Source organism: Colias eurytheme, chromosome 18, assembly GCF_061535395.1.
Source record: "Colias eurytheme isolate Ceu_HAF_F1 chromosome 18, ilColEury1 Martin Lab GWU primary, whole genome shotgun sequence".
Classification (NCBI taxonomy): domain Eukaryota; kingdom Metazoa; phylum Arthropoda; class Insecta; order Lepidoptera; family Pieridae; genus Colias; species Colias eurytheme.
In genome coordinates this window covers 3,486,195-3,510,848 of record NC_142997.1, presented here as the reverse complement: position 1 = coordinate 3,510,848, position 24,654 = coordinate 3,486,195, and the positions used below count along the sequence as shown (strand labels likewise).

The window sequence follows — 24,654 nt, the reverse complement described above, 5'->3', positions numbered from 1 at the left end:
ACGTATACAGAATGTAAATGAAACTGAACAACTTTTCCCAAAGAACATATTTTGTCAAATTCCAATAAAACATTATTTACTTTCACAAATGCATAATTGTCATTGTAAATCTTATATATAAAAATGAATCGCAAAATGTGTTGGTAAGCGCATAACTCGAGAACGGCTGAACCGATTTCGATAATTCTTTTTTTATTATATTCCTTGAAGTACGAGGATGGTTTTTATGTAGAGAAAACGTAAATATGTACCACGGGCGAAGCCGGGGCGGACCGCTAGTCTTATATATAAAAATGAATCGCAAAATGTGTTGGTAAGCGCATAACTCGAGAACGGCTGAACCGATTTCGATAATTCTTTTTTTATTATATTCCTTGAAGTACGAGGATGGTTTTTATGTAGAGAAAACTTAAATATGTACCACGGGCGAAGCCGGGGCGGACCTCTAGTTTATGATAAAAACTATTATAGGGAAAATCAAATACATTTTAGTGATTTTATTTCTCCATTTTTTTTTGCATGCCGTACGGCCGTGTGTAAGCGAGAGGGAATGATAAGCGCCGCCATTGAAGATTCGTTTCTTTCTGTGGTTTCTTTAATGAACTACCTACGTTATACATAAACATAATATTATTACGCAAAATTTTGTATACAGTACCTACCAAAATTTTGAATATTACGAAATAGTTTTCATTAGATTTAAAAAAGATAGCGTGAGTACATTTTTTATTTTAATTACATTAAAAAATGTAGATGTTTTCATCTAATGTTATTTGTTATAATAAACTTTTAAAGTATTGGATGGATAATTTAATTTAATCGAATTATGAAACTTAATAATTTTAATCGTGATTGTATTCTCGAGGAAACTGCAAAACTCCTTGCAGGTGGAAATTGGAAAATTCTACTGAACTCTACTGAAGTCTACTATCTATAGCCAACCAGATGACCGTTTGCCGTTGTATTTTTTGAAATTAGAATTACCTACGGCTACTTGGTTACTGCCTCGCTGTTTGAAATTTTTCAACTGATTGTTACGTTTTTATTTTGGTTTTTTAAACTTAGTGGTGCTGTAGTTTTATTCAATATTTCAACGTTTATGAAATAGAAAAGTATAGTTCATATGTGGTAAGCGTTTATTTTTGGATGTTTTTTGTTTTCTACCAAAGTGAAACTAAAATCTAAATTCATTGTGCTAATTAATATCGATAACTTCGTTTTTTCACGTATACATGTATTTAAACATTATTACCTACGTATTGAATAAATAGAATGCTTGTAAAGAAAAATGTTTCTTCTTGATTTCATTCAATAAGTAGTTGACTAAATTTAACCAAATGAAATCCATCTGTTCTCAATTCAAACGTCTTACAGGTAGTTAGGTACCAATTCGCTAATTAATCTGATAAATAGTATAAGATAAATCTAAAGTTGTACTGTTTTATATAGGTACAGTAAATTTATGAAGAATTTGGAATAAAACAAATATAACAAGTAACAACCTATTATCACTTTGTCAATAAATTTTTTAATTTATATACCAACCTTTTTAGGCTAAATGCAGATATACTGGCATGGTGACAACAGAAAAAAATTACTGACAGCTCCTGGACATGATATTAACAACATAGAAAATATATTTTGGGCTTAAACACGGGCCGAGGGTACTTTTCATGGTAAAAAATCATAAATAATACCTCAAAATGGTTGACACAGAGTTTAATAAGGGCACTATAGATACAGTGCAAGTTGCGTTAAGAATAAGGCCGTTGATGCAGCAAGAAATTGAAAGAGGATGTGACGAATGTATCGAAATTGTTAACGGGGAGCAACAAGTTCAAATAAAGGATTTAGCTTTCACATACAATTATGTATTTCCACAACACATTACCCAGCAAGAGTTCTATGATACAGCCGTTAAAGGTCTCATTAGCAAGCTTTTCCAAGGTATGTTAAAGAACTTTAATCAAATTGTAAATTACATTATTGCAACTTTTTATGTGAAATGTGTACCCTACTTGTGCTTGGTCATTATGGTGAATTAGGGCGTATTCAGAAAGAAAGCTGGAAACTTATAAGCACTTATCAGCGCTGGTAACCCGTGCAGGAAAATAAGCGCTGTACGGCGCTGACAAGCTTCAACACACGGTGGTAAGCGCTGGGCGCTGCCATATAAAATTTTTCTTGGTCTGCTTCAACCTGCTTCCTTTGTGTAGGATGAACCAGCGCTAACAAACGCCGGTAAGCGCTTATAAGTTTCCAGCTTTCTTTCTGAATACGGCCTTACTTACAAATATTTGGTTAATAAAGCTGACCTGTTTCCTGCAGTGGAAATTTAATAGGACCATGGTTTTCTTATAAGATAGAAATGTGAACTTAGAATTTTGATAACTTTATGAACTAGTAAGTATTTAGTTTAAATAATTTTCTTTATTTCAGGTTACAATGTTACAATACTTGCATATGGCCAGACTGGTTCTGGAAAGACCTATACAATGGGCACAAATTACTCAGGTTCCTATGGTGATTCGTCCAAATTAGGTGAGATGATTATTATTACTTAAGTTATTTTTAAGGTACTTCTTGTTATAAAGAACTGTTTTATATGGTGACTTAATAAAACTATGTAATTACTATGTATTTCTATTATATGTAAGTTCTAGATTTCTTTGCAATACAGTTATTTCAAAAATTGTTAAAAATATATATTTTGATAACTTAATTATTTTTATTCCCACATTTAATTGAGTATTATGTTGTAGGTGTTATTCCTCAAGCTGTCGCTGATATATTTGACTTTATTGAAACACATGAGGATAAATTTATATTCAAAGTGTCGGTTTCCTTTATGGAACTATATCAAGAGCAGTGCTATGATCTACTTTCTGGCAAAGAGCGTGGTCATAGCGTTATAGAAATAAGGGAGGATGTCAATAAAGGGGTGATTTTGCCAGGTATTATTTATTATACATAAATTTTTATTCTTTTTCCACTTTTACACAGACATTATTTTTCATAGTTCATGTTTGTGAAATGTTATCTTTCTATTTATTTGATACACTTAATACATTTTTATAGTTTAACTGTGATATAGATTATTTTCTGTTATCACAAACTTTAAACTGTCTTAAATATATAAAATTAAACTATTCACAGCTACTTCCAAACATTTATTCCAATTGTACAAAAGTATATAAACTTATGTGTTTAAAATTCTTTAGCTTGTTAATTTTTGAAGTGAAAACTTCTTTAGCGGCGTTGAGCACTTTTTCTGTAATGGGTATAAAATCTTAAACTCGCGTCAGGACACGTGACCTGATCGAAAAAGCGCAAGACGGATACCATTCCAAAATATCAAACATGCTCAACGTTAATAATCAAGTTTTCACTTCTGCCGGCACTCCCGGAGTGCAACCCGTCTTTTTTGAAGTGAAACTTCTTTATCGGGGTTGGACAAAAATTTAGTGTAACATTTTTGCGTTACGCCGTACGCGTGACATTTTTAAGGTCATAAAGAAGTTTCACTTCTTACGTGTGTACTCTAGTACACGCATACATTTTTTTTTTATAGGTATAACGGAACTGCCAGTCACTTCCACGGCAGACACAATGATGGCTCTCGAGAAAGGTTCGTCTGGACGTGTAACTGGTTCTACAGCAATGAACCAAGCTTCCAGTAGGAGTCATGCTGTGTTCACGATTGTCATTATTAAGGAGAGCCGGACTGATAAGTATGTTGTATACAAGTAGTATTGACCGCCTCCTTGGTACAGTGGTTGGCGCTTGAGCGTATAACCGAGGGGTCCTGGGTTCGATTCCCGGTGGAGACGAAGAAAAAAAAATGTCTCGGTCTGGCAGGACACAGAAGGCTGATCACCTACTTGTCCCTAAAGAAAATCGATCAGTGAAACAGATGTATGAATAATGCATCTGCCCCTTACCCCACTACGGGGACACGGGATTTCACTATACAAGTAGTAAAGTATAATTTAAAATTGTAGGAGTAACTGTTAAAGGGAAGACTGTAGAGAAACATACACATTTGAGTTAGAAAATATTAGTCTATTTAGTTGCAGTTTACAGTTGATCTCTCTTGTTTGTTAGTTTTTATAAATGACTAAAAAGGAAAATAAAAATGCAAAGATTTGTAACTAAAACTATAATAAAATATATTTATTACAACTAGTTGTTATACAAAACGACACAAAAAGCAAGTTTTTATCTACTTCATATTATTGTTTATTTTTAATTTCCCACATATTATCTACAGAAACATAGCGACATCATCAAAGTTCCACCTCGTCGACTTGGCTGGTTCCGAACGTATAAAAAAGACGAAAGCCAGTGGGGAGAGATTAAAGGAAGGTGTTAAAATCAACCAGGGGCTGTTAGCACTCGGCAATGTGATATCTGCACTAGGGGACGGAACAAATAGGAGCTTTATTAGTTATAGGGATAGCAAGCTGACTAGGTTGTTACAAGGTGATTTATAGATTTTTATTGAAATTTATGTGTGTTGAGTATGTTTGTATAGAGAGCTTTAAGCTTTAACCCACTAATTTTATCAAGTTTCTTTCATCAGTAAATACTGGAAAGTAATGTACTACCACCTATGTAATACTTATGTTCCTATCGAATGGCTTATGCTATTTCTATTTTTTTTTAATAAATGTTCATGATGTTTGTTACACGCAAAAAGGGATGATTGGATCTGTATGAAATTTGGTAGAATGAAGTATAAATCAACATATACTAAACTTGGGTACTACGCGAGTGACGCTCGGGTTCTAGCTAGTATTTTCGTATTATTCTTGTATATTATTATCTCACAATACACTATTAATTTAATCACAGACAGTCTGGGAGGTAACTCGTTAACGCTGATGGTGGCTTGTGTGAGCCCAGCGGACTACAACTTGGACGAAACAGTATCAACTTTGAGATACGCAGATAGAGCGCGTCGTATTCGCAACAAACCGATTATCAACCAGGACGCTAAGGCTGCTGAGATTGTTAGGTTTGTAGTTAACACGTATTTTTAAGCAGGAAAATCGAAAAAAATAAAAATAATGGTTACCTACAAACCAATAGTTTTCATACATAGTTAAGCTATTGCATAGCTTCTATCGCGGGCCTTGAGCGCGTGGACTGAATTCAGAAATTCCGTAACGAAAAACCTCACGCTCCCCACTCCGACGGGCGGAGGTGTGGCTTGAAGGCATAGCATGCAATAGCTTCACCGCGGCAGTCCCCGAGTGCCACACGTCTTTTTTATATTTTCAATTTATTAAAATCTTTCAAATTGTTTGAAGTCACAAAATACTATTTAATGTAACAATTTCTAGAATATAGTTTTGACTAGTTGAAACGGGGTTTGAAATTTTTCGAACTATTAAAATCATGTGGGCATGAAAAATTATAAACAACATAAGTCTACTATTGTATATCTAAAATACTTCTTTACAGGCTTAACAACTTAGTCAATGAATTAAGACTCCAGCTGCTCGGTAAATTACCAACTGTATGTGAACAAAACAATGTACAATTGGAAGAAGAGCTTGAAAGAGAGAAGGCGAGATATCAAGAACTATTGAAGAAACACAAGCAAGTTACAGAACACCTCGGAAATATGTTGATAGAAAACACTAATTTGTGTGAAAAGGCATTATTAGCGGAGAGCGCGAAAGAAAAAATCGAACGTAAATTGAACGAACTGACGCAACAATGCAATCAAACTATTGAAAACTTGAATACAACGGACAATCAAGATGAAGAATCGCAAAAGACGACTATGGTGGACTATTTGAAGGAAATAAAGACTCGTTTGGAAGATTTGCAATCGTTCAACATGAAGACTAATGAAGAGATGATCGATCATGAGATCAAGCTGTCGTTTGTTAAGAAGGACGGTGATGGCGAGAAATTAGATGATGATGAAGTACTCAATGAGGATCAAGTTGTTTTGGAGGAAGAGAAACGGGCTATGGGACAGGTAATTCTACTACTATTATAAAGGCGAAAGTTTGTAAGTATGGATGTATGGATGTTTGGTACTCTTTCACGTAAAAACTACTGAATGGATTTGAATGAAACTTTACCACAATATAGCTTATACATTAGAATAACACATAGGATAGGTTTTATCCCGGAAATCCCACGGGAACGGGAACTATGCGGGTTTTCCTTTGAAAACGCGGGCGAAGCCGCGGGCGGAAATCTAGGGTTATATAATTATGTTTATTTAATAAAATCTATACTCTTTGCTAACTTATTAAATGTTTATTGAATAGTAATGAAAAAAATTACGCGCAAATTATAACGTCGTATAAAAAAGTACTACTACATTCTCCCATTATATTTTGTGCGTAATTTTATGTTTTCCCAATTTTTCTATTCACAAACCGAATCTATACAAATTGTATTCATTATAAACTTAAGTACCTTCCTAGACTTGTTTCGAACTTCTGTATTTTTAGGAACGTGTTTTCGACCCAAGACATTTTCTAGCGTTAAAACAAATTATAATATAAATGTATATATTTTTGTTACTAGGTTGCACTAAACCAAGAATTACAAGAGCTAAACCGCGCCATGGCAATCAAGGCGTCTGTGGTGCAAGCCATACTCGCTAACAACAAGGAGATGATAGATAGCCACCAGAATTTGCGTGAAAATGAGGAAAAAATAACACAATTGGAAAAAGAAAGAGATGAACTCATGCAGCAGTTGAAGCATAATAGAGTGAGTAATCTATTTCAGACGAGTGTTAAATTTAATAAATTGAAAACTTTTAATGGATTTTAAACGTGATTTATTCGAACACTGATGCGTGTGTCGTCATGGGCATATTTTTAATTACTTATTTGAAAAGGTATAATAAACGATTGTGGTATAATATAAATTGTAATTGCTGAAATTAAATTTAATTTAAAAAAAGACGGGTTGCACTCCGGGCGTGCCGGCAGAAGTGAAAACTTGATTATTAACGTTGAGCATGTTTGATATTTTGAAATGGTATCCGTCTTACGCTTTTTCGATCAGGTCACGTGTCCTGACGTGAGTTTAAGATTTTATACCCATTACAGAAAAAGTGCTCAACGCCGCTAAAGAAGTTTTCACTTCAAAAATTTAATTAAATTCTATCATTGCATTTATATTGCCATAAATGAATCCAAGTTTTTATTGGTTCTATTTTCAGAGCAAAGATCCATCACACGAAGAGCGGCGTACGAAAGTGTCCACTCTCGAGGCGGAAATATCGGACCTCAAGAAGAAGTGCCAGGCACAGGCCAATATCATTAAGGTCAAAGAGAAGAATGAAGCCAAGATCGCTTCGTTGAATGCTGAACTACAAGCTATGAAGGCCACTAAGGTAATTTATTTGAGAAATTCGTAATAGCGTGAGTTCTTATGAAACTACAAAAGTAAGGTGTAAAAATATATCTACTGCGTTTTAACTATTTTTAATTAGCCTTTTTGTTTAATTGTAATGAAAAAGTGAGAGTGATTTTTAGGGAAGAAAAGAAAATTCCCTGTATTATTTCAAACTAATTTGAATCACGTCTGTTTTTTTGACTTTTTTTTCAATTTCAATTCTTCATGACAGTAATGAAAAAATAAACTTACGATTTCGTAAGTGTACTTACACACACTTTGGTGATTAATTTTTATTTGTATGTACGATGATGATATTTAGTAGTTTAATATTTATTAAAAAAAAAATCAATTCCGCAGGTGAAAATAATCCGTCAAATGCGCGAGGAGAGCGAGAAGTTCCGCAAGTGGAAGGCGGACAACGAGCGGGCGATGCTGCGCCTGCGCAACGAGGACCGCAAGCGAGCCACCGCCATGGCCAAGATGGAGTCGCTGCACGCCAAGCAGCAGAACGTGCTCAAGCGCAAGATGGAGGAGGCCGTGGCGGTCAACAGGCGGCTCAAGGTGAGAGTGAGTCCACACGGCGCGTCGCGTCAGCGTTGCGGCGTCGTAGCGCTGTCGCTGCGTCGTTTTACATACAAATAACCGAGGTGTTCACACGGCGCGCTGCGTGGCGCAACGCACACGTGACGGACAGCAGCCCCCGAGACGAAGCGGGAGGGGGTGTCAGCGCTCAGTTGTAGCAGTAGTAACGCTGCGATGGCGCAGCGCCCGTGGGGCCGGCTATGCGTCAAATATTTGCGTTGCGACGACGCAACGCTGACGCGTCGCGCCGTGTGGACTTTGAGGCACCCGTACCGCGAGCACACCCCGGACACTCCATACAAAGTTATCGTTTTGACAGTCACACTGTAGAGACTGCAAATGTGTGTGTTACCGCTTTAGGGTTCGCACATTAATTATTGTGACTAACGTAAAGAAATTCGCGTTTTTCTGATGAAACACAATATCTAACCATTTTCTACGAAAAACGATATTCACAAATCCAAAATAATAAAATTGGTTAATTTGATTAATGTTGTCAATCTTCGTTGCGTATCGTCCTTACGAAAAAATGCGGGCCATCTAATATACTGATCGTGCGGGGTGAGGTAAGTGTTTAATTTTGGCGGGAGGCGGAGGGTGTCCGTTCTGTAGCGTTTAGCTACTATTATGTATTCTGTGCCGCGAGAGTCGATACAGAGACAAAGCTTCATACAACCAGACCTGTGGCACTCTGTGCACGTGAGATACGCAGCGCCGGTGACCTTAGCCGCAGCGTGTAAGCGTTACTTACTACTACTACTTACTTCATCAAAAAATAGAAAATATAGTTAAACTAAAAACACGCTTTTAAAAAAGCGTGGGGCGCTTTTCAAGAGCTGATTATACATGGCACCCCACGCTTTTTTCACAATTATAGGTATTGGTTATTGTTTAATTCCTAAGGTAATCATTATTTTTTAATTTTTAATAGTATCTATCTTGAAAGCGTGTCTTTTAGTTTTTTTTAACTATATGTATTTTTTTTAAATTACTAATGTTTTAATTGCCAAGGAATGTCAGCTATAGACAACTGACCTGTAACATAGTAATTTTCAAATTTACTTTATACAGCTTTATTAATTATTTTTTTATCATACAGGAAGCTCTAGATAGGCAGAAGAAGACGGCAATGAAACGCAACGCCAAAGGCAACGTGAAAGCTGGCGCTATACAACAGTACATTGAGCAAGAGCTTGAAGTGCATCTCAGTATTGTGGAGGCGGAGAAATCGCTTGAGGAGCTTATGGAATATCGGTAAATTTAAGAGTTCTAACCGAGAAGCTTATCTATAGTCTATATCTATACTAATATTATAAAGAGGAAAGGTTTGTATGTATGTATGTATGTATGGTTTTCACGCATAAAGTACTGGACCGATTTTGATAAAATTTGGCACAGATAATCTTTAGACCCTGAGAAAGAACATAGGCTACCTTTTATTGCGAAATATGTACCACGGGCGAAGCCGGGGCGGACTGCTAGTATCTAATACCATTAATACACTGGAGATTTCAGTATGAACATTAACTTGTAACAAGAAAATATGACCTTAAATGACGCCTGTATGTTTTTTTATCCCTTTCACACCTAACTTGGCAAGTGGGTTCATACTGAAATCTCCAGTGTATTAGATATAAGCTTCTTGGTTCTAACACACGAACGGCAAGTTGTGAACGGCAGAGGCTTCTTCAGCCGTCGCCACCTGTCGACGTCAGTCGTCGACGCGTCGGCGGCAGCAGTCAATACTTCGCAACTTGCCGTTCGTCTGTAGAACGCTTACATACTACTTTTACTTGTTTAAGAATGAGGTTCTTTTGTGTTAAAATTTTGTCATGAATTGATGTATTTTATATGTGTTAGATTCGTTTATGGTGGGAGTGATATCAAAATTATATTAAAATAAATATAGCGGATTGACGTTGGACCGTTACTGCATACAGCATATAAAAAACGAAATATCTAATTTGACGATTTCGAAAGCTTTTTTAGATTTATAATAATATTTTCCTTTATTTAGGGCGTGGATAACAGAAGAAATAGAGAACCTCCGTAACGGACCAGACAGTGAAGCGAGCAGTAAGAAGATAGCCGAGCTCGAGGACGATCTCGCGCTACGGAAGGCGCAGATTTCTGATCTGCAGCAGAAGATTCTTACTGCTGATCAAGGTATGTTATTTATTATTTATTACACACTTTATTATTACACGCTTAATATTAGCTTCACCTGTATGTTTGTTTGTTTGTAACCGACTTCTTTGGGCGCGATTTTGACCCACTTTAAACGGCCAGATTTCGTTCAAACTTTGTAGATTTATTGAGGACCGATGACAATACACTAATTTGATAAAATTTTCTATTTTTTTAGTTCGGTTTTCTATAAAAAGCGTGTTTTTTAGTTTTTTATACTATTATTATTGTAGTATTGTGTGATGTGATTTTTTCTGTATTTTCTTTAGTGCACCCAATAAATTTACTTCACTACAACTATTATTATCGACTGAAAAAGTGTTTATCTGTATATAAAATGTTCTTCGAGGGTTAAAATTTAATTTAATTTTGAAAATTATTTTGAAAATATATAAAACAAATGTATAGGTTTGATATTTTTCTCCATTAAGTCATAAGTTATCTATTTTTAATTGAAAAAATATCATACCACAATATTACATTTATGAAATATTTTCCTTTTTGGCAGAAAACAAGGCACGCACACAATGGGACAACATTCAATCCATGCTCGAAGCTAAAGTAGCGCTCAAATGCTTATTCGAGCTATTAGTAGATGCTAAGCGCGAGTTACAGAACCAGAGCGAAAAGGGATTCCAGTCCAAATACGAGGAGATAAAGGAAGCTTTCGATAGACTGAATATTGAGTATGAGAATAGCAAGGCGGAGTTTGAGCGGCAGATTGCCACTATGAAATTGCAAAATGAACAGACTGTAAGTAATTTTTGTATGCTTAAATCTTTAAAACTACGCATCGGATTTTGATGCGGTTTTTTTCAATACATAGAATGATTCAAGAGGAAGGTTTTTATATATATTTTATGGACAAAGCTAGTCGTCCGCTAAACGGATGAATAAAATAAATTAGTCGTCCGATTACCGGATGAATAAAATAATTTAATCGTCCGATAACATCTATTTATCTATATAGTTAGGTTATCGGGGTTTCTTTAGAGAACTGCCGCACGTATTATAGGTTTTTTGTGGGGGGAGGAGGGGGGAGGAGGGCACCCGTTGGTATTTGATTTTTTTTTTTGCGCGTCGACGGAGCCCCGCTTCGCGGGGCTCCTATTTCTGTGTAGTTTTTTTTTTAAGAAACCTAACCTAACGTAACCTAACGGCTAACCTAACCTAAACTTGATTTTTTTTTTGCGCGTCGACGGAGCCCCGCTTCGCGCGGCTCCTATTTCTGTTTAGTTTTTTTTTTAAGAATCCTAACCTAACGTAACCTAACGGCTAACCTAACCTAAACTTGATTATTTTTTTGCGCGTCGACGGAGCCCCGCTTCGCGGGTCTCCTATTTCTGTGTAGTTTTTTTTTTAAGAAACCTAACCTAACTTAACCTAACGGCTAACCTAACCTAAACTTGATTTTTTTTTTGCGCGTCGACGGAGCCCCGCGAAGCGGGTCTCCTATTTCTGTGTAGTTTTTTTTTAAGAAACCTAACCTAACCTAACCTAAAGGCTAACCTAACCTAAACCTAACCTAACGAATTAAGGGCGAATATCTCGGCCATTTTTGATTTTAGAGAAAAGTTGTTCCTATAAAACATGCTTATATTAGCGTAATCTTTACGATAAAACAATAATAAATAGGTGTTATAATGACACCAACTCCATCAAAAATTTTCTAAGTCCTGCGCCCCCTTTGCTTTAGACCAACCCAACTAGCTTTAGTGTTAAAAGGTTATCTATTAATCCGAATAATCGGACGATTAAATTATTTTATTCATCCGGTAATCGGACGATTAAATTATTTTATTCATCCGGTAATCGGACGACTAATTTATTTTATTCATCCTTTTAGCGGACGACTAGACACTTCGATATTTTATTAGGTTTTAGACAAAGCGGGTGAAGCCGCGGGCAATAAGCTAGTATTATATAATCTGACCATGAATATGCGATATTTAACGATACTATTGTATCCAATTCTGTGTTTATAATAAATATTTGTTTTTACAATATTGCTCATCAATTTATTACAAGCTAATGTCGCGCTAGGACGTCTAAATATATTGTACTACGCGCTAATGGCTTTATCAGTACAGATACCCAATACTTACCGCGCGTCAGCGTCGTCTGTTTGAATCCATACTAATATTATAAATGCGAGAGTAACTCTGTCTGTCTGTCTGTTATTCAATCACGCCTAAACTACTGAACCATTTTTCATGAAATTTGGTATGGATATATTTTGATATCCGAGAAAGGAAATAGGCTACTTTTTATCCCGGGAAAATGACGCAATCCCGGAAATCCCACGGGAACGGGAACTATGCGGGTTTTTCTTTGACTGCGCGGGCGAAGCCGCGGGCGGAAACCTAGTATTATATATATGATGATTTCCGTGTAGTACAACACAATTCCGTGTCATAGCGTCACATAGCGTGAACGCTCTTTGACGTCTATTGTATTTCAGTGCGCGTTCTATTTGACAAAGTCATAAAGGTTAGAAAACCATTTTACAACGGATGCCACTACTGAAATTAATTACAATTCTAATAATATAATTACAGCTTAGCGACTTAGTAGCGCTACAAGCGGGCGGGCGAGCGGGCGGTGTGCGGGGCGAAGCGTGCCGCAATTTACAGACCGTCATACAGTACCAGCAGGACAAGCTGGAACAGCTCGAGCTGGAGAACGTAAGGATCTATTATTGACGTGACAACGTCTTATAATTCGATAAAGCCGGCTGCACGCACGAAAAAACATGACTCATGCGGCGTTACCTCGCTCTAACTCATCTGAGGCGTTCCACGTAAGGCTTGAAGTGCGAGCGAGAGCGCGGAACGAGCGACAAAGAAGCACAATCGGACGTTGTCACGTTCAACTATCGTCAGTAAACCGACTTTACAGACAACAAATTTTTTTTTTGTTCTTGGGTCTGGGTGCTATCTATAAATGTATTTATAAATATTATATTTATCGTCGCCTAGTACCCACACCACAAGCCGTAATTGAGCTTACTGTGGGACTAGATCGATTTGTGTAATAATGTCCTTTATTATTTATTTATTTATATCTATTGATGCAGTTGTGAAATGTGCCATTTATGCTTTTCGGCCATTTAACGTAACCTACCTATCACTGTGGACTCCATAACTGTTTCTGAACACGAAAATTATTTAAGGATAAAATGGTACCGTTACGAGTTCATAGAAAGACCATAAAAATATACTTGTTTATGAATAAACTTAAACGTGAATTTTTTGAATTGTCACCGGTTAATAATAAGTATACAAAGTTCGTTTAAAATGGGTTAAAATCACCATCAGTCTAAATAAGTCTGTAACATACAAACATACAGGAGAAGCTAATAAACACGTATTTTGTGTATTTATACTTGTATCCGGCTCGAAGGACCAATAAATATACGAGCCCTTGAAACAAATTTGAATGAAATAAAATTAACAATAATTTCTCATTATTTTCGTATTCTAATTATTCAGAAAAAGCTAGCAGACGAGTTGGAAGAGCTCCGCAGCGCGAACAAGAAAGTTGAAAAGACAAAGAAACGCAAGAAGGAGCCCGTCGACACGCTCAAGATGGTCGATTACACGGACATGACGGATGATGACGATAACGATGACGAGGATAATAATAAGGATCCCGATTGGAGGGCTACGCCGCTGTTTAAGCGCATTCAGGTATGAAAGTTCAGTATAATAAGAAGTTTTAGTGAGTGAATTTGCGACCGGTGCGATTAAGAAGTGACAATATTAACCGTGTTGAGCACGTTTTAACTTTTTATTGTCATAAAAAAAAAAACACAAATGTGGTGAATTTTGAAAAGTATTATAATGTAAGTTGTAAGTTTTCACTTTTAGCAGTTTATGACCACTTCCTTTTTATCTCTGTATGAATATGTAATTTTGTCCTGTTTGTTCTTCTCCATCTAAATAAAGAAAATACATATGTTATAGATAATATGTGTGCGTAATATTTCCGTTTTACGATGAACTATACATTTATAATGTTATTATACACAGGCGCAGCGCTCCCGCCTCACGATGAACTTCAGCCAGTCGGGCGAAGCGGACACGAGCCGGCCCACAAAGCGCAGCAGCGACGGCAGCGCGCACTGCTCGTGCCGCGGCAGCTGCAGCACCAAGCTGTGCGGCTGCAAGAAGGCGGACAAGGGCTGCGGGCTCGCGTGCCGCTGCCAGAGCGAGCTGTGCAAGAACCGGCGCCAGTCCGACAGCGCGCCAAGCGACGACGGCAACGAGAACGTGAGTGTGGCCGGCTGCTAGAGGGCGCACACGGCATAATTTTTTTTTTACAACGAAAACGTGAGTGTGGCCGGCTGCTAGAGGGCGCACACGGCATAATTTTTTTTTTACAACAACGAGAACGTGAGTGTGGCCGGCTGCTAGAGGGCGCACACGGCATAATTTTTTTTTTACAACAACGAGAACGTGAGTGTGGCCGGCTGCTAGAGGGCGCACACGGCATAATTTTTTTTTACAACAACGAGAACGTGAGTGTGGCCGGCTGCTAGAGGGCGCACACGGCATAATTTTTTTTTTACAACAACGAGAACGTGAGTGTGGCCGGCCGCTAGAGGGCGCACATGGCATAAGTTTTTTTTTATGTATAAGCTGGCAAACGAGCTTGCGCGTCACCGGACAGAAAGCGATGATTGGCGCCGCCCATGAACAACCACAGACTAGCGTATTGTGGTTGCGTTGCCGGCCTTTGAGGGAGTACCGCTCTCTTCTTAACCCATTGACCACCGTAAGGCCCGATCGGGGCGCGACACAATAGATTTTCTATTGTGTCTGTGATTCCGAGGACTGATGGATTAAAGTATTCCAAGTGAGTATTATAAGTCAGTCCATTATGGAGGCTGATCAGTCTCTACCGGTCAGTTTAAAGCGCGTGTATTGCCGTTTTTCTCGGCCGTGACACCGCCACATAGCAGCTGTTTCGTGATTTCGAGATGCTGCTCGCTATGTGTGGACCCGATTATTGCCCACTGCATCCTTGATATCCATCCATCCATATATTTACTAACTAAAAACGATTCACGCAGAAATTACTCAAAAATTTTAATAATTTCTTCTTCTTTCTTTTTATGAATTTAAATGAGACGATGGCGGATAATTGATATTCTAAATAGCTCTAGCAATAATAATTTATATCATGCATTTTTTACAGGAAACTAACAACGTAGTTGGACTGGACACTACGCCGCCATCTTACTTTGACAAACGGTACGTTGTAACATTTTATAACACTCGCAATGCATGAACACTAAAAGTCAAATGCATACAAAATATAAAAAGTTTTCATGCAACGCGAGTATAAATTAACACAAAAAGCTCAAAAACTAAACGCAAGTTTAGATTTGAAACGTCACAGGAACTAAGCGATATGACGCGGAACGATTCCGATAGGACAAGTACACAAAGCACGCCAACGAAGCAAGGGAAGCGTCCATTGCGGCCTCTATCCGAGCCGAGGTTGAATTCAAGCAGTCGTACCCAGAAATGGATGTTAGCACTGCTCTTGTACAACACTTGCGTGGCTCCGATGTCCTCGTACTGCGCGAACACGATACTACAGTACGGAATAGACGCGGCCAAATACAATGTCGTGTCGAATCTCTTCGATTTTCTGATGAAAGAGGTTACTCCAGCGCGCACGGCTTTGCGGACTATGCCCTTACGAAAAAACTAAATACTATGCGACGCAACTAAATGGGAAAAGTCAAAAAGTTTTTTTCTTAATGCAAACGTTATTTCTTATAATGACGTCACAAAATGCGGATAATTGATCCTATTGTCAGTTGAATCGCATAGTATAAGTGATTAATGTGACCTTTCTCTCGATAGGCACAACGAGAAATACACGTTCTATAAAAACTTGTCGGGGATTTGGCACATTTTTAAAAGGAAGGAAAGGGATTGATGTTTGTAAGTGCATAGTTCTGCAAGGCGCACTGTTTTGTAGATTTTTGTACATATTTTGTTGGATCGTTATTGGCTTTTAAGAGTTTTTAGTTGTAAATATGCATATTTCATTGTATTGCAGAACTATGTTATTACCACCTCATCTAGTTTTGTTTTTGAAACCATAGTTTTGTGATTAGAAATATGGATTCGTGTTATTACGTAGTTAGATGGCAAATTGATTTAAAAATAATTTCACTGTGAATTAATTTTCAGAGATCACCTTGATGCAACCTACATAAAGAAGAAGAAGTGTTTTTTTTTTCCGAACACCGAACAATGAGTAAAGGTGAGTTTAAGATGATGTAAAATAAAAAAATAAACCTATGACAAAATATATTCCTAGTTCATAATATTATGTGTATGAAAGTAAACCTTATACAAACATAAAAAAGAGCACACATGTCAGAAGTGAAACTTTTTTGGCAAGATTCAAAGATACCAAAATCGTCGTATTGCCCGACCCGACCTTGAAATTTTACTCTCAACGCGCTTAAAGAAGTTTCACTTCAAAAAGTAACTCGTGTCTCTTGTCTAGCTACTCCTTGCAAAATTTCAAGGAAATTATTGTAATATAAATTTATAAAGAATAGAAAAAATTCGATCACGAGGCGGGACTCGAACCCGCATCCTTTCGCGCCATTCTGGGGCGGATGCCTGACCAACTCAGCCACTCGACGTGACCCGCCAGAGCAATCGAATTTATTCTATTCTTTCAGTTTTATGTGTCTGAAGGGACACACCGCGCGCCATCTATTGAGATGATTAACAACCATTTCAACCAATATGTAGCACTTTTCAGTGAATACAATATTGTAACGATGGAACACGACCTTTTTTTGTTGAATTTATATTTTTGGTTTTATGGCATTCAAATGCTTTATAAATATAAATTTATAAAGAATAGAAAAATTCGATCACGAGGCGGGACTCGAATCGAGAATAAATTCGATTGCTCTGGCGGGTCACGAGTGGCTGAGTTGGTCAGGCATCCGCCCCGGAATGGCGCGAAAGGATGCGGGTTCGAGTCCCGCCTCGTGATGGAATTTTTTCTATTCTTTATAAATTTATATTTATAAAGCATTTGAATGCCATAAAACCAAAAATATAAATTCAATTATTGTAATATTTTGGAGGTATGCAAACGATAGATGAAGAGCTTTGAATATTTATATTTACAATGTATTTTTGTCTATCTTTCGATTTAAAATATTAATAACAATTTCCTTTTGTTACAGACTGAGCAAACAGGCGCTGGCGCAGAAGTTATTTTGTGAAATTTCTTGCATTTATTGACATATATCAAGTAGGATGTTTATCCAAATTATAACTATATTGACCTTAAATAATTGTGATTTTTAGCGTAAGGCGTTTTTTAATAAATTAGATGAGTACTATAATAATAATTCGCTAAATAAAGTTATATTTATTAAAATATGGTGTTTTATTAGAACATTATCTTTAATATTCAATAGGTATAGATCGTCTAATCTAAAAATGAACGCCCCTCCACTAAACTTAATTGTTTCAATGTGTGAGGACAAATAATTATTGAACCACTTTATATGTGTGCGCGCGTCGATTCTACTGCAAACTTTGACACTCGCGCACTGATTTGTCAACTAATCGGGCGATCAGTTCAGGTGCCTAGCATTGTATGGCGGGGAGAGCGCGCTATGTACGAGATGACACGTCCGTTCTGTCGTGCATCGCGTCATTTATGCACTAGTTGGCCAACTGGTCCTGTCGTTCGGGCATGGACGGGACTGGAGGACTGAACGACCAATGAGGCAGACCAATTTGTGTGTATTGCGTCTATACACGTACTTTGAATGTGAGCGTAGACACAGTGGAGGGGCGTTCATTTTTAGATTAGACAATCTCTACCTAATTTAGGGCCGATTTTACAATCCATGGTTAAAACTTATCCGCCCAATAAAGTATAACACGATAATATTAAAATGTCACCGAATACATACATACATTTTTGAAATGGTAGTTTAATATGTTATTCGACGAATAAGTATTAACCAAGCATTGAAAAATCAGCCCTTAAGTGTATATTTTGATATAGTATTTGATACAAAGCTGAGCTGAGCTAAAAGACTTGAATGAAAATAATATGGAGTTATATGGATTCTTTTCCACCAATAATAGTCCGGGATACATCGCCCATTTTTGCAAGTTATTACTATCAAGCTAATTTTTCGTGAGTAGCTTTATTTTGATGAGATGCCCAATAATTTCATGTACGAAACTCTCGATTGTGGTAGCTACCAGAGGAAACAAGGATAAAATATTTTGATTTGATGGTTCTCAAATATTAATTACTAACTGAATGTTTTTTTTTGTTCAATCTCAAGATAATTATCTAAATTATTCGAAAAAATTTTTGTCCTACAAAATCTATGGTTTGATCAAAGAGTCCCCCTTTCCAATGTGTATCGATAACGAAGTCATCATAAATGATTACTAACCAGCTGATTTTTTTATTTTCACTTATTTAATACTTATATAATTCAACAGACATATTGTCCTACAAATTGCGTAATAAATATTTGAGAACCATCAAATCAAAATATTTTATCCTTGTTACCTCTGTAAGCTACCACAATCGAGAGTTTCGTACATGAAATTATTGGGCATCTCATCAAAATAAAGCTACTCACGAAAAATTAGCTTGATAGTAATCACTTGCAAAAATGGGCGATGTATCCCGGACTATAATGTGCGAGGATGTGTAAAGAGAAATATGTTAGTAAATAAGTAATAACCAATCATATAGCTTCGTTTAGTTTGAAGTGATTTGAAGCGATACTATTGGTTTTTTACAAACACATTCCTCGCTAAACATCCTCGCACATTATTATGATTGCACCCTATTTTATTGTAAGAATTGCTTTCTCTCAAGGTTGAAGAAATTTAGCAATTGAAATATAAAAATAATAGCCCAAATAGGGATTTTTGAGACTTACGATTTTCTTTGTTTCTATAATAAAGCGAAAGGAAAAAAAGTAAAAAGCCAACATCACGCGGTGTTCCCAGGCGGTCACCCATCCAAGTACTGACCGCGCCCGACGTTGCTTAACTTCGGTGATCGGACGAGAACCGGTGTATTCAACGTGGTATGGACGTTGGCGATAGTATTGCCGAAATTGTGGTTAATTTATTTCAATGAGGTCACTTAAAATAGCAAAGCCCCAAAACCCAAAAGTCCAAAAACAAGAATCCCAAGTTGGGAAAAAACTTTTTTTTTGTACCCTTAAATACAAATTAATGTAGAGCAAAAAGTCAAAGGCGTTGAATTTTTCATTACAAAAAATTAAAATGTTCATACAATAACCCTTTGCAGATTGCAGCAATTATATTTTGCAGTAGTCGAAGCTATTTCATTTCAAACAAATTTACTATAAGTATGTTGTAGACTACAAGCCCGCATAGGACAAAAATATGGGTCAAATGAACCACCATGGGACATATCTAGAACGATAGCAGAGCAAAAAATAATAAGATTCATCACTATGCCGTCACTTGTAAGCTGTCCAACTGAGTGCAGATGAGAATTGAAAAGTACAGGTAGACTCGGTAAATTTTGGTCATATATTTTTGTACGGCATTCTTAACCATCGATAGATCCATTAAAAATAATAAGAAACCGCTCAGTGCCGTACAAAAATGTGGGTCCACCAAGTCGGAATTTTTATTTAATTTCCGAGAGTTACCGGGGGTAAATTTGGTCATTTGACCATGTACGGCATCTGTGTCATACTATTGCTATACTGCTTTTAATCCATTATTCCGCAACGCCGTACAAAAATCATGGGGATAAGGGGAAAAAATCGAGAGATGCAATCCCCTCTCTTTCCCCACTCCAGGGGGTCATTTGACTAAGTACGGCTTCGGTTCCAAAACATTATCTAGCACTCAAAAGTACTATTAAAAGCAATGCCGTCAAAAAATAATTGTTCTTTTAAATGTATACCAATAATCATCTTAATTTCATCGAATTCTTGATATAAAGAGCTGTAAGGTCATTTGACCCTGTACGGGAACTTTTTTTTTAACATGATATTGTAAAATTCAATTGTTGTATAGTATTGCCGTTCAAAAGAAACCGTTCTAAAAAAAGTTATAGAGAAATGCAAAACCAGAAATTTTGTTAAAGTTTAAACATCGTAGATTAATGAAATATAATAGTTTTCTACACTTTATCCGTTGTTTTAAATAGTATTAACATAGATAAATTAGGAAAAAACGATGCCGTACATTTTTGTGCAGACCACATCTTTTAGGCTGATGAAAGCGACGAAAGCTACAATTTTAAGAGTGCTTTATGGCCATTTGATACAGTACGGCATTAACATATTTTTACCCAACTACGGCAAAGCAAAAGGAGGGTTATGGTTGTTTACAGGTCATGTATGTATGTTCATCTATTCCCTCGTAACTTCTAAACTACTTATCAGAATTCGACAAATGACATATCATTAGAGGCGTCTGAATTGTTCACTGGATAACCAACGACCAGCTAGCTAAAGGCTATATGGGGTTTCACAAAATCTAATGTGGCGCCCTCTAGCGGACAAAACATACAGAGTAAAAAAATAAAGTTAAGATAAATATGCAGTGTTTGGTATCATTTGAAAGCGCTTTACTTGTACATTTTGAATATGTATATATTACTAGCATTTGCTTGTGACTTTACCTGTATTCATGGACTGATTGCATATAATTCACATCTTTTCGTTCATAGCTTTTTTATTAGTTCATCAATTTAACGGAGTCCATTCCACCTGACTCCGACTTTCCAAGGTGATAATTAACCACCTCGAGCTTCTTAATATTAATGTATATTTATATTTTATTATAAAAATATAAAGCAAATATTTCGTTATATGGATTTTTTTCTTTTTCAGATTTTTCCCCTTTGAACCAACGAAAATGTACGGCACATGAAAAAATATTATCTATGCATAAAATACTTTAAAAATAAATTTATTTCGTGTTGTGTCAAATGACCCCCTGGAGTGGGGAAAGAGAGGGGATTGCATCTCTCGATTTTTTCCCCTTATCCCCATGATTTTTGTACGGCGTTGCGGAATAATGGATTAAAAGCAGTATAGCAATAGTATGACACAGATGCCGTACATGGTCAAATGACCAAATTTACCCCCGGTAACTCTCGGAAATTAAATAAAAATTCCGACTTGGTGGACCCACATTTTTGTACGGCACTGAGCGGTTTCTTATTATTTTTAATGGATCTATCGATGGTTAAGAATGCCGTACAAAAATATATGACCAAAATTTACCGAGTCTACCTGTACTTTTCAATTCTCATCTGCACTCAGTTGGACAGCTTACAAGTGACGGCATAGTGATGAATCTTATTATTTTTTGCTCTGCTATCGTTCTAGATATGTCCCATGGTGGTTCATTTGACCCATATTTTTGTCCTATGCGGGCTTGTAGTCTATTGTATTATTGTATAGATATCATGTTAGCGTTAGCTACTATTAAGTATTCTGTGCTACCTCAATATATATGGACTATACATTATAAAACACTAGATTTCCACCCGCGGCTTCGCCCGCGTTTTCAAAGGAAAACCCGCATAGTTCCCGTTCCCGTGGGATTACCGGGATAAAACCTATCCTATGTGTTAATCCAAGTTATATGTGTGCTAAAATTCATTGTAATCGGTTCAGTAGTTTTTGCGTGAAAGAGTAACAAACATCCATACAAACTTTCACATTTATATGTAATATTAATAGGATAGAAAAAAAATCAATTCAAAACAATGGGAACTGAGATTAGCAGTTTCAAACATATGAAATTAGTTTTCGTTATTGTAAGTAGCCTGTTAAATTTTTCAGTAACAAATTAAGTATTTTTTCTTATCCAAAAATTATATTTACAGTGTGGTCACTTAATTTGTAGTTTATGCATACTTGTACATATAATTAATGTAATATTTGTACATAATTTAATTAGTGTCTTCAGCTTTCTCATATTATTATGTATTTGATTACCATTCGTTCCAGTAACTAAAATTACGTAACTAATTGCTTTTACGTAATGTTAGTTCTTTCTAAATTATAATTTATAAGGCTCTGCCTAATTGTTTATCATAATGATTAATATACAGTATGAGTACGGATTATTATTAAACCAGATATGAACATTTTATTAGATTCGCATTAAGTTTACATTCAATTCTATTCACTAAGGCTAGTATGTAGTTATTAGGTGTGTGTCTTTATATTTTACTAGCTGAGCTCCGCGGTTTTACCCGCAGTGCTCCGCTCGTGTTGGTCTTAGCGAGATGATAATATATGCCTATAAGCCTTCCTCGATAAATGGGCTATCTAACAGTAACATCGAAATATTTTTTTCAAATCGGACCAGTAGTTCCCGAGTAATCTCGCGTTCAAACAAACTCTTCAGCTTTATAATATTAGTATACATGTAGATTTCTTATGGTGTAAGATCCGAATATAAGTCGAAATGCAACGGCCGCGGCGTGATAATAGAATGAGACCCATTTTATAATAAATTTAGTGTATTAAAAAATGTATTAAAAATGGGTTGACTGGGAAAATCCTGGACCATTATAAACTATTTCGTATAAAATTAAATAATTTGGAAAATCCAAAAGTGCACGCCTCATAATTTTTTTTAATAAATATTTATTAATTATTATTTTTGTTTATTTAATAACAATTAAACCACATCGAATCAGACCCTGAAAAATGAAAGGGTTCTATTCCTGAGCATACTCAAGCGTAAGAGAAAAAAAAAGACTCGATTAGTAAAGTATTTCGGTCGCTATCGTGTTAACAAGAAAAAGGATCCGCACATACAGACACACGGACGTCCAAGACAGAACTTTTTTAAACTGTTTTTTAACTAGTTTAAATAACAAAAATGACATCAAAAATATCATGAACGTTAAAAATAGTGTTTTTTCTTAATATGTGTGTGTATGTATTATCTTACAAGTGCAATGTATGATACATAAAGACATTTTAAGTTTGAAAAATCAGATGTTTTGCGCGAAGTGACAGTAGTACCCACCTCAACGCTTCGCTTATGAGGCGTGCAATAAAATATATGGCAATAATGATGTTGAAAAACCTTTTTTTAAAGCAATTTAAAAACTATCCAAAAAAGCCAACATCACGCGGTGTTCCCAGGCGGTCACCCATCCAAGTACTGACCGCGCCCGACGTTGCTTAACTTCGGTGATCGGACGAGAACCGGTGTATTCAACGTGGTATGGACGTTGGCGATTATTAATATGAAATTAAGATACATATTATGCCATATCCGTATTAAGTATTATAAAGAATATTCTATGCATACTTATTTTTAAAATAATCGCAGTGTATATCTGAACAAGTTGTACACTAATAAATATGAATTGTTAATTAATATGAGTTGTAATATTTCAGTTATGAACAGCTAATAAAATAATTAATAATATGTTACGTAGTAGCTTTTTAAGATGTGTAAATACATATTATAAGCTTACGCTTATTTTACGCAAGAATAACATTTTTTTTTATCTAAAGTCTAAACTATTCTAAATACACTTTCATTAAGTAGGTATATGCACCCTTCTAGAAAAAATAACGTTCCGGTGGGGTTGCCTTCCGGACATTCCCACTATTATTTATAACCAACTTCAAAAAAACAGGAGATTCTCAAAAGTTTTTTTTTTGTTAACTACCTACAAATTTAGAGATGGGTCCGTTTTTATCACCTTGACCATTATATCAATATGGTATACGAAAAATCCATCATGAATCAGTTAAATCTTGTATCCTATTTTAAATGCATATTATATAGTACCTTGACCGATTTGAATTATACATCCTGACCACTTCAAACGTCATCAAGCGTTGTATTGTATGAGTCAAAACTCAAAAGTAAGTCTTCTTTGGGCCCTACTCTTGGTTCTCGATTTTCGTAAATAACTATTTTTATCTAGTTAGGTAATTTAAATAAAATCTTATTGTATACTTGATTTATTTTTAATTATTATTTATAGTTATCGTATTTTTTAATATGAACAGGGATGATAAAATGGATAATTTCATGATTTCATTTATGCATGTTTTTTATATCATTTACGATCCTGAATAATATACCTAACAACAATTTAAAAAATTAAACACTTACAACTAATTTTAATTCACAAGCCAGATTCATGTCGATCGTGTTTCAAGTCCGTGTTTCCTATAATGTGTAAATCCAAATCGGAATACAAGTAAACTGTTCTAAAGTAAGGCTTTGTTTGTTTTGAATCAAATTATAAAGTTGAACTAGGAATGTAGAGACACAATTTCAAGAGCAAATTTTATTCTTTCTCTCTCATTACTCTCTCTTTATTTTCATGCAAGTCATTGCGTTCGAGTGGTAAGTGAGAACTTTGTGAGAACCATTGGTTGGGGATAACGATGAGTTTCGCCAGTCGAAGAAAGGCCTCGCTTTCGATGTTTACGGGGAGAAA

General features: G+C 36.0%; 1 protein-coding gene and 2 non-coding genes across 3 annotated transcripts; 1 reads left to right on the top strand and 2 right to left on the bottom strand.

The window, feature by feature from the left end:
* Positions 1-993: 993 nt before the first annotated feature.
* Positions 994-17,557, top strand: Klp3A (kinesin-like protein 3A). Its single transcript, XM_090112594.1, has 20 exons — positions 994-1,128; positions 1,554-1,947; positions 2,440-2,541; positions 2,763-2,954; positions 3,572-3,731; positions 4,271-4,482; positions 4,855-5,017; positions 5,467-5,992; positions 6,553-6,741; positions 7,199-7,372; positions 7,735-7,938; positions 9,059-9,213; positions 9,977-10,125; positions 10,655-10,899; positions 12,705-12,830; positions 13,638-13,835; positions 14,178-14,417; positions 15,346-15,401; positions 16,356-16,428; positions 17,378-17,557. The coding sequence occupies exons 2-19, from the start codon at positions 1,704-1,706 to the stop codon at positions 16,420-16,422; spliced, it is 3,402 nt and encodes a 1,133-aa protein (XP_089968720.1). The 5' UTR covers positions 994-1,128; positions 1,554-1,703; the 3' UTR covers positions 16,423-16,428; positions 17,378-17,557.
* A 1,602-nt stretch (positions 17,558-19,159) lies between these two features.
* On the bottom strand, positions 19,160-19,278 carry LOC149900524 (5S ribosomal RNA). Its single transcript, XR_016457775.1, has one exon. It is a non-coding gene; the product is annotated as a 5S ribosomal RNA (ribosomal RNA).
* A 4,032-nt stretch (positions 19,279-23,310) lies between these two features.
* Positions 23,311-23,429, bottom strand: LOC149900523 (5S ribosomal RNA). The gene has a single exon (XR_016457774.1). It is a non-coding gene; the product is annotated as a 5S ribosomal RNA (ribosomal RNA).
* Between the last annotated feature and the right edge of the window lie 1,225 nt (positions 23,430-24,654).